The sequence below is a fragment of the Carassius gibelio genome, chromosome A24, assembly GCF_023724105.1.
Source record: "Carassius gibelio isolate Cgi1373 ecotype wild population from Czech Republic chromosome A24, carGib1.2-hapl.c, whole genome shotgun sequence".
NCBI classification, from domain to species: Eukaryota; Metazoa; Chordata; class Actinopteri; order Cypriniformes; family Cyprinidae; genus Carassius; species Carassius gibelio.
The window spans coordinates 12,111,195-12,125,561 of record NC_068394.1 but is presented as its reverse complement, the minus strand read 5'-3'; the positions used below and the strand labels follow the sequence as shown (position 1 = coordinate 12,125,561).

At 39.9% G+C, this 14,367-nt stretch overlaps 2 protein-coding genes across 4 annotated transcripts; one reads left to right on the top strand and one right to left on the bottom strand.

Annotated features, from left to right (window-relative positions):
- The first annotated feature begins 1,847 nt into the window (after window positions 1–1,847).
- ngdn (neuroguidin, EIF4E binding protein) lies at window positions 1,848–4,650 on the top strand. Its single transcript, XM_052542017.1, has 11 exons — window positions 1,848–1,931; window positions 2,164–2,223; window positions 2,347–2,418; window positions 2,501–2,638; window positions 3,235–3,319; window positions 3,397–3,449; window positions 3,589–3,703; window positions 3,789–3,963; window positions 4,089–4,236; window positions 4,380–4,440; window positions 4,529–4,650. The coding sequence occupies exons 1-11, from the start codon at window positions 1,908–1,910 to the stop codon at window positions 4,546–4,548; spliced, it is 951 nt and encodes a 316-aa protein (XP_052397977.1). The 5' UTR covers window positions 1,848–1,907; the 3' UTR covers window positions 4,549–4,650.
- A 2,259-nt stretch (window positions 4,651–6,909) lies between these two features.
- Window positions 6,910–14,066, bottom strand: LOC127946362 (polyadenylate-binding protein 2-B-like). Of its 3 annotated transcripts, none has more exons than XM_052542887.1 (7): window positions 13,584–14,066; window positions 12,056–12,164; window positions 11,684–11,751; window positions 11,370–11,476; window positions 10,656–10,743; window positions 10,250–10,401; window positions 6,910–7,569 (listed from the first exon to the last, which is right to left on the bottom strand). In XM_052542887.1, exons 1-7 carry the CDS (start codon window positions 13,716–13,718, stop codon window positions 7,374–7,376), a joined length of 855 nt encoding a protein of 284 aa, XP_052398847.1. In that variant the 5' UTR covers window positions 13,719–14,066; the 3' UTR covers window positions 6,910–7,373. The 3 variants fall into 3 exon arrangements, with proteins under 3 accessions (XP_052398847.1, XP_052398849.1, XP_052398848.1); XM_052542889.1 differs by lacking the exon at window positions 13,584–14,066 and adding an exon at window positions 13,190–13,372; XM_052542888.1 differs by lacking the exon at window positions 6,910–7,569 and adding an exon at window positions 8,307–8,452 and having other exon boundaries at window positions 13,584–14,063.
- Between the last annotated feature and the right edge of the window lie 301 nt (window positions 14,067–14,367).

Here is a 14,367-nt window from a genome sequence, read left to right as displayed (position 1 = left end):
TGTTGGAAAATGAAATCTGCATCTCCATAAAGTTGGCCAGCAGCAGGAAGCATGAAGTGCTCTAAAACTTCCCTGTTTCCAGCTGCAGTCCACTCTTTGTGAATCTCCCCCACATTTTTGAATAGGTTTTGCTTCACAATCCTCTCCAGGGTACGGTTATCCCTATTGCTTGTACACTTTTCTCTACCACATCTTTTCCTTCCCTTCGCCTCTCTATTAATGTGCTTGGACACAGAGCTCTGCGAAAAGCCAGCCTCTTTTGCAATGACCTTTTGTGTCTTGCCTTCCTTGTGCAAGGTGTCAATAGTCATCTTTTGGACAACTGTCAAGTCAGCAGTCTTCCCTATGATTGTGTAACCTACAGAACTAGACTGAGAGAGCATTTAAAGGCTTTGCAGGTGTTTTGAGTTAATTAGCTGATTAGAGTGTGGCACCAGGTGTCTTCAATATTGGACCTTTTCACAATATTCTAATTTTCTAATTTGGGATTTTCCTTAGTTGTCAGTTATAATCATAAAAATGTAAAGAAATAAACATTTGAAATATATCAGTCTTTGTGTAATGAATTAATATAATATAAAAGTTTCACATTTTGAATGCAATTAGTGAAATAAATCAACTTTTTGATGATATTCTAATTATATGACCAGCACCTATATATATATATATGTGTGTGTGTGTGTGTGTGTGTGTGGGCATGTTTTTGTGACATATCAGGACACAACTCTGTATAATGACATGGGTATAACACAGGTATTACAAGGAGAGGGTAACTTATGAGGACATAACCCATGTCCCCATTTTTCAAAACGCTTATAAATCATACAGAATGAGTTTTTTTTTTTTGAGGAAGTAAAAATGCACAAAGTTTCCTGTGAGGGTTAGGGTTAGGGGTAGGTGTAGGGTTGGTGAAGGGCGATAGAATATACAGTTTCTACATTATAAAAACCATTACGCCTATGGGATGTCCCCACTTTTCACAAAAACAAACGTGTGTGTGTGTGTGTGTGTGCGTGTGTGTTCTTGTTTTTGTGACATATCAGGACACACCTCTGTATAATGACATGGGTATGACACAGGTATTACAAGGAGAGGGTGACTTATGAGGACATAACCCATGTCCCCATTTTTCAAAACGCTTATAAATCATACAGAATTAGTTTTTTATGAGAAAGTAAAAATGCACAAAGTTTCCAGTGAGGGTTAGGGTTAGGGGTAGGGTTGGTGTGGCGATAGAATATACAGTTTCTACAGTATAAAACCATTACGGCTATGAGATGTCCCCACTTTTCACAAAAACAAACGTGTGTGTGTGATTAATGTTACGACATAGATTAAACATGCATTTGAAGTTTCACTTGTCAAGCGGTCAGAAATGTTCCTAATGAAAGAATCATAGAAATATTTAATGCAGAGTTTATGTTCCCAGCTGACTGCATCTACTCACATTCACGTGATGGAATAAAGAGTCACCCGCCATCTTCTGGTGGAAGGCAAAACTGCAGAAGGTTCAGGAAAGTTGAAAATCACAAATTCTATTTCGAACTGTGAATTAAAAACAAACAAATAGACATCTGCCTGTTGTGTTTATATTAACCAGCCAACATATCAGCCTAGAACCAAAAAGACCAGTAATTAACCGTAGGCTGGTTTATGAATTTTAATTTTTCAGTATTTTGATGTATGTCATACTTACATATTTACACACATATTTTTACCTTCGTGTGTGTAATACTCTATATAATAATTCTACATAATTACAGAATAATCTGATTATTAATTCAAGCTCAATGGAACACGAAACTTTCCTCTCAAAAGTGTCGACTTTTATCTCAAGGCGATATTTGAATTACGTGCCTGTGAGTTTTGTCCCTAGCTGGCATCCGTATTAACTTGGTTAATCCAAGATGGCGGCCACCGCAGTCAGAAACGTGAGTTGTTTTTTTACCTAAATAAAATTGCCCTTGATTTAGCCTAAACATAGATGCATTGTGGTGTAACTGGTATATTATAGTGTTATTATCATGTTGTCATGGGATCATCTATAATTTCGTGGATAAATGACAAGATATGGTCAAATTGCACAATGGCTAACCTGATCGTCTTTATGGTGTGCGTTTTCTTCGAAACACATAGCAGATGTAACATAGTTGTCTTTTGCAGGATCTTATAGACAATGACCTTCCCACAGCTGTGCGTCTTCTCAACAGTCTCACAGAACAGGTTTGTAATGTAACAGAGTCTGGATACTTTGCTTTAGATTTTATTTTGGGCACAGCTCCACAGTTGGCTATAATAATATGATACGGGAAGATGTGATGGTGATCGACATCGTCTTGTTTTCAGGTTGCTTCAGTAACAAGTCATGTTCGGGACCTGATAAAGAAAGTCAGAGAGAAAGAGTATCAGACTTCTAAGGTAGAACTTGCGTAACGTAGATATTGAATACAGTACCGATAATCAAAACTGTTTATGACATTTCTTTTCCTTTTCGCTGTAGGGTTTGTCTTTTCTGGACGTGAAATATCATATGTTACTGTTTTACCTTCAAGACGTCACTCATTTGATCAGTTTGAAGACCGAAGGAGAAAGTCTGAAGGACAACAGCGCCATCCACAGGCTGGTCACCATCAGGACGGTACGACACAGACATCAGAAGGGGCGATATTCCCTTAAAAAAAAAACAAAGTGTGATATCCATTTTTGTCAAATTCCTCATTTTGAATAAACAAATTCTCAGTTTTAACAATACTGTCTATTCTGGCATCAAATCAAATATATAAATACCATAAAACAACCTAATTGCATGTTTCAATTAATTAACTTTAGCTACAATATTTTAGAAATAATCCTTGTTTTGGTTATTTCTGATTTCCATTCATAATGTAAATTCAGTTAAATGGAGAAAGTCGTGGCCTAGTGGTTAGAGAGTTTAACTCTTAACCCTAAGGTTGTAGGTTCGAACCTTGGGCCGCAGCATAAATGGCTGCCCACTCCTCCAGGGGTGTGTTCACGGTGTGTTCGTTCACTGCTGTGTGTGTGTGCACTTTGGATGGGTTAAATGCAGAGCATGAATTCTGAGTGAGGGTCACCATACTTGGCTGTATGTCACGTCACTTTTCACACTTTTATTTTTTATTTTTATAAATGTACAGATCAGGTCACAACAGTTACACGCCATTTCACAAATGCTGTGATTATGTTTAAAGAGAATTTATCCCTCTCTGTCTACAGGTTTTAGAGAAGATGCGTCCCCTTGATCAAAAGCTGAAATATCAGATTGATAAATTAGTGCGGACGGCAGTCACAGGCAGCCTTGGTAAATATTTCATTCTTACACTTTTTGTCATCGATTGCACATTCATTCACTGAGTGGTTTGATGACGTTTCTTCCAGCTGAGAATGACCCTCTACACTTTCGGCCTAACCCTCAGAATCTGGTCAGCAAGGTAAAGCTCTTACGTAATATAAGATATATTAACAATGCATGTGTGTATTGATTTGCACGGTTATGTATGTTGCATATATGTGTAAAGCAAAATTCTATAAACGTATGCCTAAAGATTGCTGTGCGTCTTCCTCACATAGCTGAGTGAATCAGAGGACTCTGATGATGAGGGCGAAGGAGGAAAACCAAAGGGGCTGAAAGAGCCCTCATCCAGCAGGAAATATATTCCTCCTCGAATTGCTCCTATGCATTATGGCAAGTCTTTTGATTTTGGTGTAGTGGCCTATAATTATAATTGATAGTTGATACTCATCCCAAATCCTTCCGTGTCCATGCACAGATGGAGACATGACAGAAGCAGACCGGCAGAAGGAGCAGATCGACAAACAGAAGAGAGCGGCACTCCGCAGCTCTGTGATCCAGGAGCTCCGGCAGCAATACAGCGACGCTCCCGAGGAGATCAGAGACCGCAGAGACTTCCAGACCGAACGGGAAAGCAGAGAGGAGATGAACAGGTGCGTGATATGGAGGTTTATGGAAATATTCTATTCGAGTTTCTGGTTGTAGATTATTCAGTATCTAAGCATTCAGTAAATGTTTCTTTTTCCCCTAATAATTCTGGAAAATATTTTCATAAAAGGAAAAACTACGAGGAGTCCATGTTGGTGCGTCTCAGTACGCCGCGCGAGCAGAGATTCAGGAAAAGAGGAATGGTGGGAATGACGTCACAGCTGAGCAGCATCACACGATTCAGTGACATCACCGCTCTGACCGGGGGAGAAGCACGGGTGAGCTGGCCATGGGTAGTTTTACATGTGTTTTAGAAGTTCCAGGTACTATTGTTGTGGGTTTTTTTAATGTGCATTTCTGTAATGGGTAAAATACCCCCTCTCTTTTTTTTTAAGTTTGAGTGCATTTTCTCTTTTGATAGGATACTGATAATCCTAAACCCAAGAAAAAGAAGAAAATGATGAAGAAAGGCAAAAAGAAAGGCAAGTATTTGTTGTGTTATGCAATGTAAATGCTTTCAAAAATACAAGTGTCCAGTGTTGTGTGTTAATAGATATTCTATCTTTTCAGTTGGCAGGAAACACAAGTAAACCACTGATGCCAAGGAGACGGTTTAAGATGAATTACAACAAAACGATTCTTTTTTTGTCTAAATAAATCTTTCTTTGAGACATTTTTTTCTCTTCCATGAACATGAGTGTGGACTCTTATGTTAAAAAGTGTATCACAGTGCCAATCTGACTAGGCAAGGCAAGTATATTTATATAGCACGTTTCATACACAATGGTAATTCAAAGTGTTTTACATAAAATTAAACAAAATAATTAAAACGGTTAAAAATAGTAAATGATACATACAATACGGTGCAGTCAGTTTGGACGTAGCAGTGCTCATTCAGTAAAAGCACAGCTAAACAGATGAGTTTTGAGTCTAAATTTAAATATGGTTACTGATTTCACACATCTGATCTCTTCTGGAAGTTGATTCCAGTTGCGTGTGGTATAACAGCTGAAAGCGGACTCCCCTTGTTTTGTGTGAACGCTTGGTATTTCTAACTGACTCGATCCTAATGATCCGAGTGGTTTGTTAGGTTTAAATTCAGTGAGCATATCTGCAATATATTGAGGTCCTAGGCCATTGAGTGAATTATAAAAGATTATACTACGGGTGTACGGTTGGGTGTGCATTATTTTTCTAATAATTCAACGGCCCATTGTAAATTATTCCTTACGTAAAAGTACTTAAAGATCAATCCTAAATGTAACTGGAAACCAGTGTAAAGACATGAGGACTTGTGTGATATGCTCCGATTTTCAAGTTCTAATCTACCTTTATTTGCATGTCTGTTTCTAATCAAATAAGGTGACTGAGTGGCATGCTATTTATTTTTCAAGTGTATTCAGCGGTAAAACATTCTTTTAAAAGCGGTCATGAGGAGCTTAACTTTTTTACACTAATTTCAGCCATTTTATATTTATTTAATTAATTGGATCTATTTCGTTCACTATGCTTAATCTGGTGAACAAAAATGCTTTGGTTTAAATAAATGAATTCAAGTTAAAATGATCATGATTTAGTCGGGAGTTAAAATGTATTATTTTATTCCCAGGTAGAGCCTGCATTCATTTCAGTGGCTGTTGCTTGTACTGAGTGTTTTAATGTCCCTTGTCCCATTCAGATCATAAGATTGCTGCAGTAAATGTAGCAAATCAAAACAACCCATGGGTTCCATATAATTTTTCTATAGTATACAATTCTACTGATGTGTTAGAACTACAGTATGAGTGTTGTAAAGTGATGACCTCAAAATCAGGCCATCAGAACTGTATTTGTTCAAAGTTTGATGTTTATTGTAATGGACTGGGTCTCGGTCTAACAGGTGTGCTGTATAACATTACAAAACTTACAAATGTGAATTCAAGATAAAGGGATATATTATCCACGACATACAGTGGATATGAAAAGTCTACACACCCGTTTAAATGCCAGGTTAATGTTATGTAATAAATGTGACCAAGATAAGTCATTTCAGAACTTTTACACCTTTAATGTGACCTGTACAACTCACAAATTAATACTTACATTTTTTAGTAAAAAAAAAAAAAAATGTGCACACACTCTTGTAACTGGGGGTGTGGCTGTGTTCAGAATTTAGCAATCATATATTAAATATACACACCTAACAATTTAATATACAAAAAAATTCTAATAGGCTTTTCCAGACATTTTCTCACATCTTACAGCAGAAGCCATGGTCCGCAGAGAGCTTCCTAAGCATCAGAGGGATCTCATTGTTAAAAGGTATCAGTCAGGAGAGGAGTAAAAACATAAGGCATTAGATAAAGCATTGAACAGTGAAGATGGTCATCATCAAGTGGAGGAAACAACAGTGACATCACCAATAACTTTTTGGCCATAATTCCAAATGTTTGGCTCAAAATCAACAGCACACAATCACAGTGAAGCGTGGTGGCGGCGGTGGGGATAGCATCATGCTTTGAGGCGTTTTTTCTTTCTTTTTTTTTTTGCTGAAACGGAGGTCTTGATCAAGATGGATAATTCTGGCTTTTGCCATTTTCCCAAACATATATCCATTGTGACATTTTATATTTTGGTTATCGTATTTTTCCGACAGAATTGTAAGTAAAACTAAAGCATGGATATTTTCCAGGTCTCTGGGAACATATTTCAGGTTGAAGTTGGCATGAAAACACCAAAGGAATAATGGTGGGTTTAGAATATGTGACCTGTTTGGCCAAACCTTCTGATAGTTTTCGCACCGTTAGAAATTTGGTTATTTGTGCTTACATGATTATGATTTTAACCATTTAGGTTTTATTCCTATTTTTACAATTTTCACACAACCATAAAAACCTCATACAGAAGACGTAGAAATGACAAGTGGAGCAAACATTACACAATGCTCTCAAAGAAAGACAAAACATTTCAAGTACTTTTTACACAATGTCTTTTATTATTTTTTTTTCTAATTACAGACTCATGGGTTAAAAAATAAAATAAAAAAAGGAAAACATCTTTTTTCTTTTCATCCATACCCACTCCCCCATCTGAAAAAGGAAAACGAACAGAAACGAGAAACCCCTCTCCACACAACCCCACCCCTTCCCTCCCCCCGAAATAAAGCTCCGGAGCCCTCCTTAAGTAACCGATACCTGTAGCCCACGCGTTAGTGCTCCACCGTGCCCTAACTGCACTGTGCACTGAGAAAGACAAGAACCCTCCTCTTCAACCTCTTTCTGGCCCTGCCTCTCTCACTCACTCTCAATTTAAGCAGCCACTGCTCTATCATGGCTCTGCCTTCATGATATATAAATTTGTGGTGGATGTGTGCGGTGTCTGTATGTTTGTGTTAACATGGGCCTGGTGCATCTCAGTATATTCATGTCGGTAAAGCTCAGCGCTTGTTATTGTAATAAATGCCTCCCGCAGTGGGCCGGTGGTCACCCTGTCCCCCTCCCCCGCCCCCCCACACAGAGAGGATGGGGTGAGTGTGCATAGCGGGAGCAGAAAGAGACAGAGACGCCGCCGAGACGGTAGGGGGCGCCGCAGCCACGGGAGGAGGGGTAGTCAGCCTCCACTGGTCCTGAAACCTGAAACGACAAGAAGTGGTCTAATATACAAAGAGAGAGCAAGAGAGACAGAAGGGGGGAGGAGAAGCAGAACACGAACAGGGAAAGGATGGTCGGGGATGGCATATGGCAGCATGAGACAAAAAAAAAAAACTTTTAAAACACAAAAGAAAAGATCTCGGAGCTCAGGCCATGTCATCTAACAATAGTCGTATTGCGTGGAAGATGGTTCAAGAACAGTAAAACGTAAAAACGCCGAACTCTAAAACCACTGTCGGAATAACACAGGTGGAGGAAGTAATCCGAGTGAGGGATGAGCAGGAAAGAAACCAGTGCTGGGAAGGAAAAGGGATTCCAGAGAGCACAGAAAAATAATAAGAGAATATGATCTCAAATAGCACAACTTGGTGAAAACAACAACATTCTTGCCATTCAATTTTTCACATATTCACTTTACAATCATTACAAAAAAAAAAAAAAAAAAAGTTAACATTTTTTTTTTTTCCTCTGTTTGCCTTTTGAGTGCAAACATAAAAGAGGGGCTGTTTGTTGAGAGAAAAATCACAGCCAGACAAAAGGACACACATCTGCAGCCTGAGATTACATCTTCTCAAATGTAATAAAATAAATGCCACCAATCTCCCCAACGGCCATATTGTACCTTACCAGGGTGATCGCAACACCTCCTCACACGCACGCGCACACACAATCGCACACTGCGGCCAGTCAGTCTGTCTTTCCTGGAGAGGCCCCCCCCCTTTTTGTCTTTTTTTTTTCTTCCTTTTTTGATAGGGGTCTTTTTTTCTTTTATATAGGGATATGGGATGATAGTAAAGGGGGATTTCATAGGGGGGCGGGGAGGTATTAGTAGGGGGAGTACCACGATGTTGTTCGCCCTCGGCCCCTGGAAAAGAGAGAGAAAAAGAGGGTGAGTTCTTTTTTGTGGTTGGTTTGAGACGACGGACACCAATTCAATTTTTTGGGGGGTGTAAGTGTCTGTGTCAGAAATATGCATTTAAAAGGGCCTTATCGTTTGAGGACAAGGTGAACATTTATGCACTCATATTTCAGGTATACACATTAATTCAAAAAAGGAAATCTTCTTCTGATAACACGTTTTAATTACTGATTAATACAAACATGTATAAAAAATCCAGTAAATGTTTTTTTTTTTATAAAAAGGAAAGCTGAGGAAGATTATCCAACAGCAGAATGTGTGTTTGTTATATTCAGGCTTTAGAAATGATCTTGTGTCCAGTGTAGGGGACAGTGAAAGCACGCTCTCCCTCTTTCTCTCTCTCTGAACAGGGCGGCTCCTGTGGTCTCTGTAAAGGAGAGATCCTGGGGACATGAACCCTCCAACACATGCACACACACAGTTACAGTCAATGACACACAGCTCTCCACAGGTGGACTGGGCCACACACACACTCGTCGTATACATCAATAAATGCACAGGCATCCATTCAGGCAGCCAGAGACGCTCTTCATTCACACAAACCCCCTCAAGGAACGGCCTGTGAGCTTTATGGCACAGAATCCTCTGTTTTCTGTTGGATACTAAAACAGTCAATATCAGGCTGCAGGAATGAACCCTCCATTCTGGAATCATGCAAGGGGGTGAAACTGAACCGAAATGGGCTTTTCTCAGTTCTAAACACACACTTGCCTTCAAGTTATTCAGAGCTGAGCTTGACATCCAGCTACATACTCAACCTAGTTTTTCTTCTTGTACGGTCTAATCCCATTGGCTTACTTAAAAAATTGACTTTATTCATATAATGACCTACTTAATATCAAATCTATTTCAAATCTGGATATCAACTCAGGTGTGGGATTAAATAAATATTTAAAAAAAAAGGGAGTTTTTACAAGGCATTAACTCAAGCTCCACTCCAACAAAAAGAGTCAAAGTGTGGCAGCGCATGTACAAGAGTTTTCCAAAAAACTGATGTACAAGATTCTGATTCATAAAATGCTTTCACCCTACCAGATCGTTTAATACAAATGCTTCCAACCAAAACTAATAAAGCCAAAAGAAATCGAGTGCAAAATCCACCCAGAGGGCCTAACAGGATTTGGATTGTGTCCCAAAACCTTGTGAAAGGATCTAAAGAGGACAGCGGGCCTTTTTAAAAATTCACCACTGTGTAAGCAGCCCACTCTGTTTTGAGACACAATGCAGAAATGATCTTCACATTGGGAAGCAGACTGACTTCCGAACCTCTGATGAGCGCGAAGGCTCATTCCATGCTCAGAATCTTACACTGCAGGAGGGAAATGGACAGCGATGACGACGATGGCTGTGCATGTGTTTAATGGTTTGTAATACTTCCTCAGTTTTCCTTTTAACATGACGACACACAGGAGCTTGTACAGAGAGTGCAGACTACAAATAAAAACTGATACAGTTTTATAAAACTTTGTGTTGTTATAAATCCAATAACCTGTGTGTGAACGTGAATTTCATATTCTGATACATATTTCTTTTGAAACATTTTTCCAGAAATGTCTTGCCAGACAAGATGGGATAAATAAAATGTATAACAAAATTAAGCATCAACATTTAGAAACACTTATTTTGGACTGTCCCCTGTTGCCCCCACCCCGATGCACACACACTTTCCCAGCAGCACTCTCTGTCAGGATGGAGCCTGTGTGTCAGTCACTGTCAAACGTGCAAGGCTGGCATGGAGCTCACCTGAAGGCCCGTCCTCTGCCTCTGGGAGGGGTATAGCCACTGTAGTAGCGTGCACGTGATGAGAAGTTTCCTCCCCGTGAGCGGAAGCGGGCCCGAGGGAAACCGCGGTCTGTGGTGCTAATGCCAGGACGATTTGTTCTCTTGGCCCCAACCTGTAAGAAGAGTTGGGAAATGTATGATTACTTCAAAAAACTGCAAGAAATTCTGAAACATATACAAACCGTAAAAAAAAAAAAAACACCAACTTTATTAAGGGGTAAGAGAGAACTGAAAACACATCTGATGCATTTTTACACATATAATATTTGTTGTTGTTGCTGAAATTAAATTTTTTATTTTATGTTGACTTTAAAAGTCAAAATGTATTACCAGTATTAGTTAGCAAGCTTGTAATGCCTTGTCTCACCTTAATTTGCCTTCCTCTGAATAAAGACTCATCCAGTGCCATAGCTGTCCTAACAGACTCCTTGTCTGCGAACTCTATATATGCAAACCTGAAACATGAAGAGGGCAAACGATCAAATGAGGGCAGGTGAGGTCAACTGAAAAGAACAGGAAAGCATACACTGAATCCACTATTAATTATTTACTGTTGTAACGAAGCATATATATATATATATATATATATATATATATATATAGTAATGCATGCATCAAAAACTAAATATGCATATTGTTACAAATGTAAAAATATATGAACAGAACACTGTTCAAAGAAGCTGTGATTAAAGTTTTGCATCAAAAGTTACCCTATGCAATGTGGAAGCTTTAACACTGTACACCAGAATACAACAACAGATAAAAAAAAAAAAAAAAACACCTCACAGTCTCAAGATACTGAGCAGCTCATTCAAAAAAGAGAAACAAATCTATTCATATCGATTCTGAAAATAACATTTATTTTAAGGTTTAAAATAATAAAACATTTCTTCAATGGCTACTGTTCAGTTTGTGGGTTGAGGCGATGTATCAGTGCCTTCTCTAAACCTACGGTGCCTACCCCCAGCAGATGCTGCACGACGGAGAACAAGAAAATAAGATGGCAAAGAAAAAGACGAATGTCAAAGATAAGCAGGTGGAGGTTAAGAGGGAAAGACAAACTGAGTAATGCATGAATTACCCTTTAGGGTGTCCTGTAAACTTGTCACATAAGATGGTGACTCTGTTTACGGAACCACAGCCATGGAAATGCGCCTCCAACTCCTCTGCCGTCGCACCATAATCCACCTGCAAAAGAAAATCAAATCACCACCACTTCTAACATGTCATTAAATCAAGCATGCTATAAAAAAAATATTATGGCATGCGACAAACTCAATATTATATGCAACATATAAATGTAGTATTAAATCAAGCAAAATGCATGCAATATTAAATGCAACAAAATACATGTATACAGCTCATAAACAAAGGAGTGAGAATAATCGCCCATACATTTCCAACATAAATAGATCTGCCATCTGCTTCCATCTTCTCTTCAATGGACATAATGACAGGGCCAGCTGCAAAGAGAAAACACTGTATTGCCATGCAACTCTCATTTATCGCCATATGCAAGCATGTGATTTAGCACAGAATCCATTGACTTCAAGTTTACTGCATAGCTTCATGGCTGATATCTAGGTTAAGTTCTGTTTCTAGTCGTATCTCGACTGACCTCAAATGGTCCAGTGCTAGTTATTCTTCTCCCTCTAATGCAGTCCTATTCATCAGCACTGTCTGTTCTTCACTGCTCTCCTTTTTTGCTAAATCTTCCCTAGACATGGCCATTCATCCTCTCTCATGCATTCATTTAGTCTCACTCACCAGGTGGAGGACTGAGATTCATCTGTTTCTCCACCTCATTCTGTAGCTCCTTCAGTTTCTCTGCCTCCTCCTCCATCTCTCTCACCCGGGCTTTAATTGCCTCCAGCTCCTGAAAAGGCAAAAATATTAACATATTAACTTTATCCATCAATAACACGGTATATTAGTCATTTAACAAAACAGGAACTGAATGTTTTGCATAACTACATCCTGAATAAATTATCTTGGTGTCCCTTTTCGACAGCCACATTGGATCTATAGTGCATCAATATCATGTGTTGCTGCTAAACCCATTTTGAAATGCACAAGCGATTTCTTTTTCCAGAATGCACACACATTCGTTATTCTCACCCGTGATCGTGGACACAGCATGCACATGCACTTTCACATGTGAACGTGCACCGAGCTCTTTCAAACCACCATTTATTACTGTCCAGTCAGCAAGACGCCCTAAGCATGATGCCATCCGTGAACTCGTCGTGCGCGAGAGAACACACTTTTGGTGTGTGTTCAAATGCACGCACGCGAGTTTCAGCAGTGCTGCATTGCAGGGCAATGGGAGTCGCACTGGATCGCGAGTAAAGTAACCCAGCATGTTTGAGATGTCCTCTTTCACGCAATTAAAACAAGATTTTCCATGATGCGAGCAACAATGACTAATTATTTAAATACTACAGATCCTCACTGCACGGTGAAATAAAAGCAGACATGCATTTAGCATACAAATGCATGACCTACTATAGCTCCAATAATGTTAATGGAAAGAAACGCACCAGCCCAGCCCTAATGGGTCACCTCCATCACAAAATCACCAACAAATGATGCAATACATCACGAGCGGCATTTAATCTTTAACGCAAAAAAAAAAAATCATCCCGGTGCTACAGATGTGCATTAACGTTACATACAGTGCGCTTTGTCCCCCGACAACTCTGCAGTTTTTCTTAATGTTTTCAAATCGACGCAAAACCTGAAAATAAAAAAAGCATCTCACGCCTCTTTTTACATGTCACACACGTCGCAAAGATTTATTCCATTGCAGAGGCCAACAACCGTCACGCGCAGTTAACATTACCAACGCGACTTACTTTTGCACGCCACAAATATAACTGACCAGAAAAGAGGCGTGTTTACCGTGAGCCGTCTGCTTCTTTGCGGATGGACCCACACTGCTGCGGCTAATGGCGGCCTGTCCTACACTCGCCCCTGTCCCTTACATCTCCCGTTTCGCATTTTTGCAATGAAGATTTTTTCCCCCGCTAGGTCGACACAGATCTGGCACAGAGGAACCCAGACCGATGTTGCGCCAACATGGCGGCCAACATCACGCATGTCACTCACTAATTCTACTGCACTGCGTGAACCACAATGGCGGACGAACCGGTTTCGAGTTAACACGAGTTCTTGAATTTCGTATGGAATAAGCATATTTCTTCTAAATGTGAAGTTGGGGGGAGGAGACGAGATGAAAACATTTACTAAAAATGTAACTAGTTATTAAAGCGAGTATAATGCGTCCTTCACCAACCGGATCTTCAATAGCGGCCTCTCCTTCGTCTAATCCCGGTTCTTCATCTCCGACGCCTGGGTCTTCAAGTTCTGAGTGTCCCGGGTCTGAGTCCAGCAGGGATTCCTCTGCTAGTCCGTTACCAAACTCCGCCATCGCCTGATTCCAGGTGGTCCGACGCGCCTCGTGGCTGCACTACAGGCCGCGACTCTCGAAGGGGGGAGCGAGAGAGAGGGGCAGGGGAGGGAATAAAAAAACGGCGGAAAACGCCGTTCACTAAAGTTAAAATGGGGAATAAAAGCCCGCCTCGTTTCTTCTGGAGCTCAAACGTGTCCTTTAGCGAAAAAACAACAACATTATTTATCCAAACAGAAATAGGTTTCACTTCGTCAGTATATCGCACTAACTACTCTATTTACATTAGAAGACAAATTCAAAAAAGCAAATGTGTATTCTTCGCGAGGGCTCGTGTGTTCCAGAACAGAAATGGAAGCCGTGGGCGGGGACTTCGAGCACTGCAGGCACACCATCGTCGGGTGATTGGAGAAGTCCTCACTTTAGACACGCCCTCTTAACGTATCGAGAACGATTATTGGTGTTCTTTTGGGATATTTGTCTGCGCTCGCCGTTTAGACTTTACAACAGCGACCGTGATTGGATAAAAGCAGCGTCTATCACGGCTGACAGACCGTCTTTAGCTTGAACCCATTGTATTAAAACGAATGAAACGGGATTATAGCCACTATGCAACGTTGCCATTTACACACAATATAATCCAATATGACTTGTATTTGATACACAAACA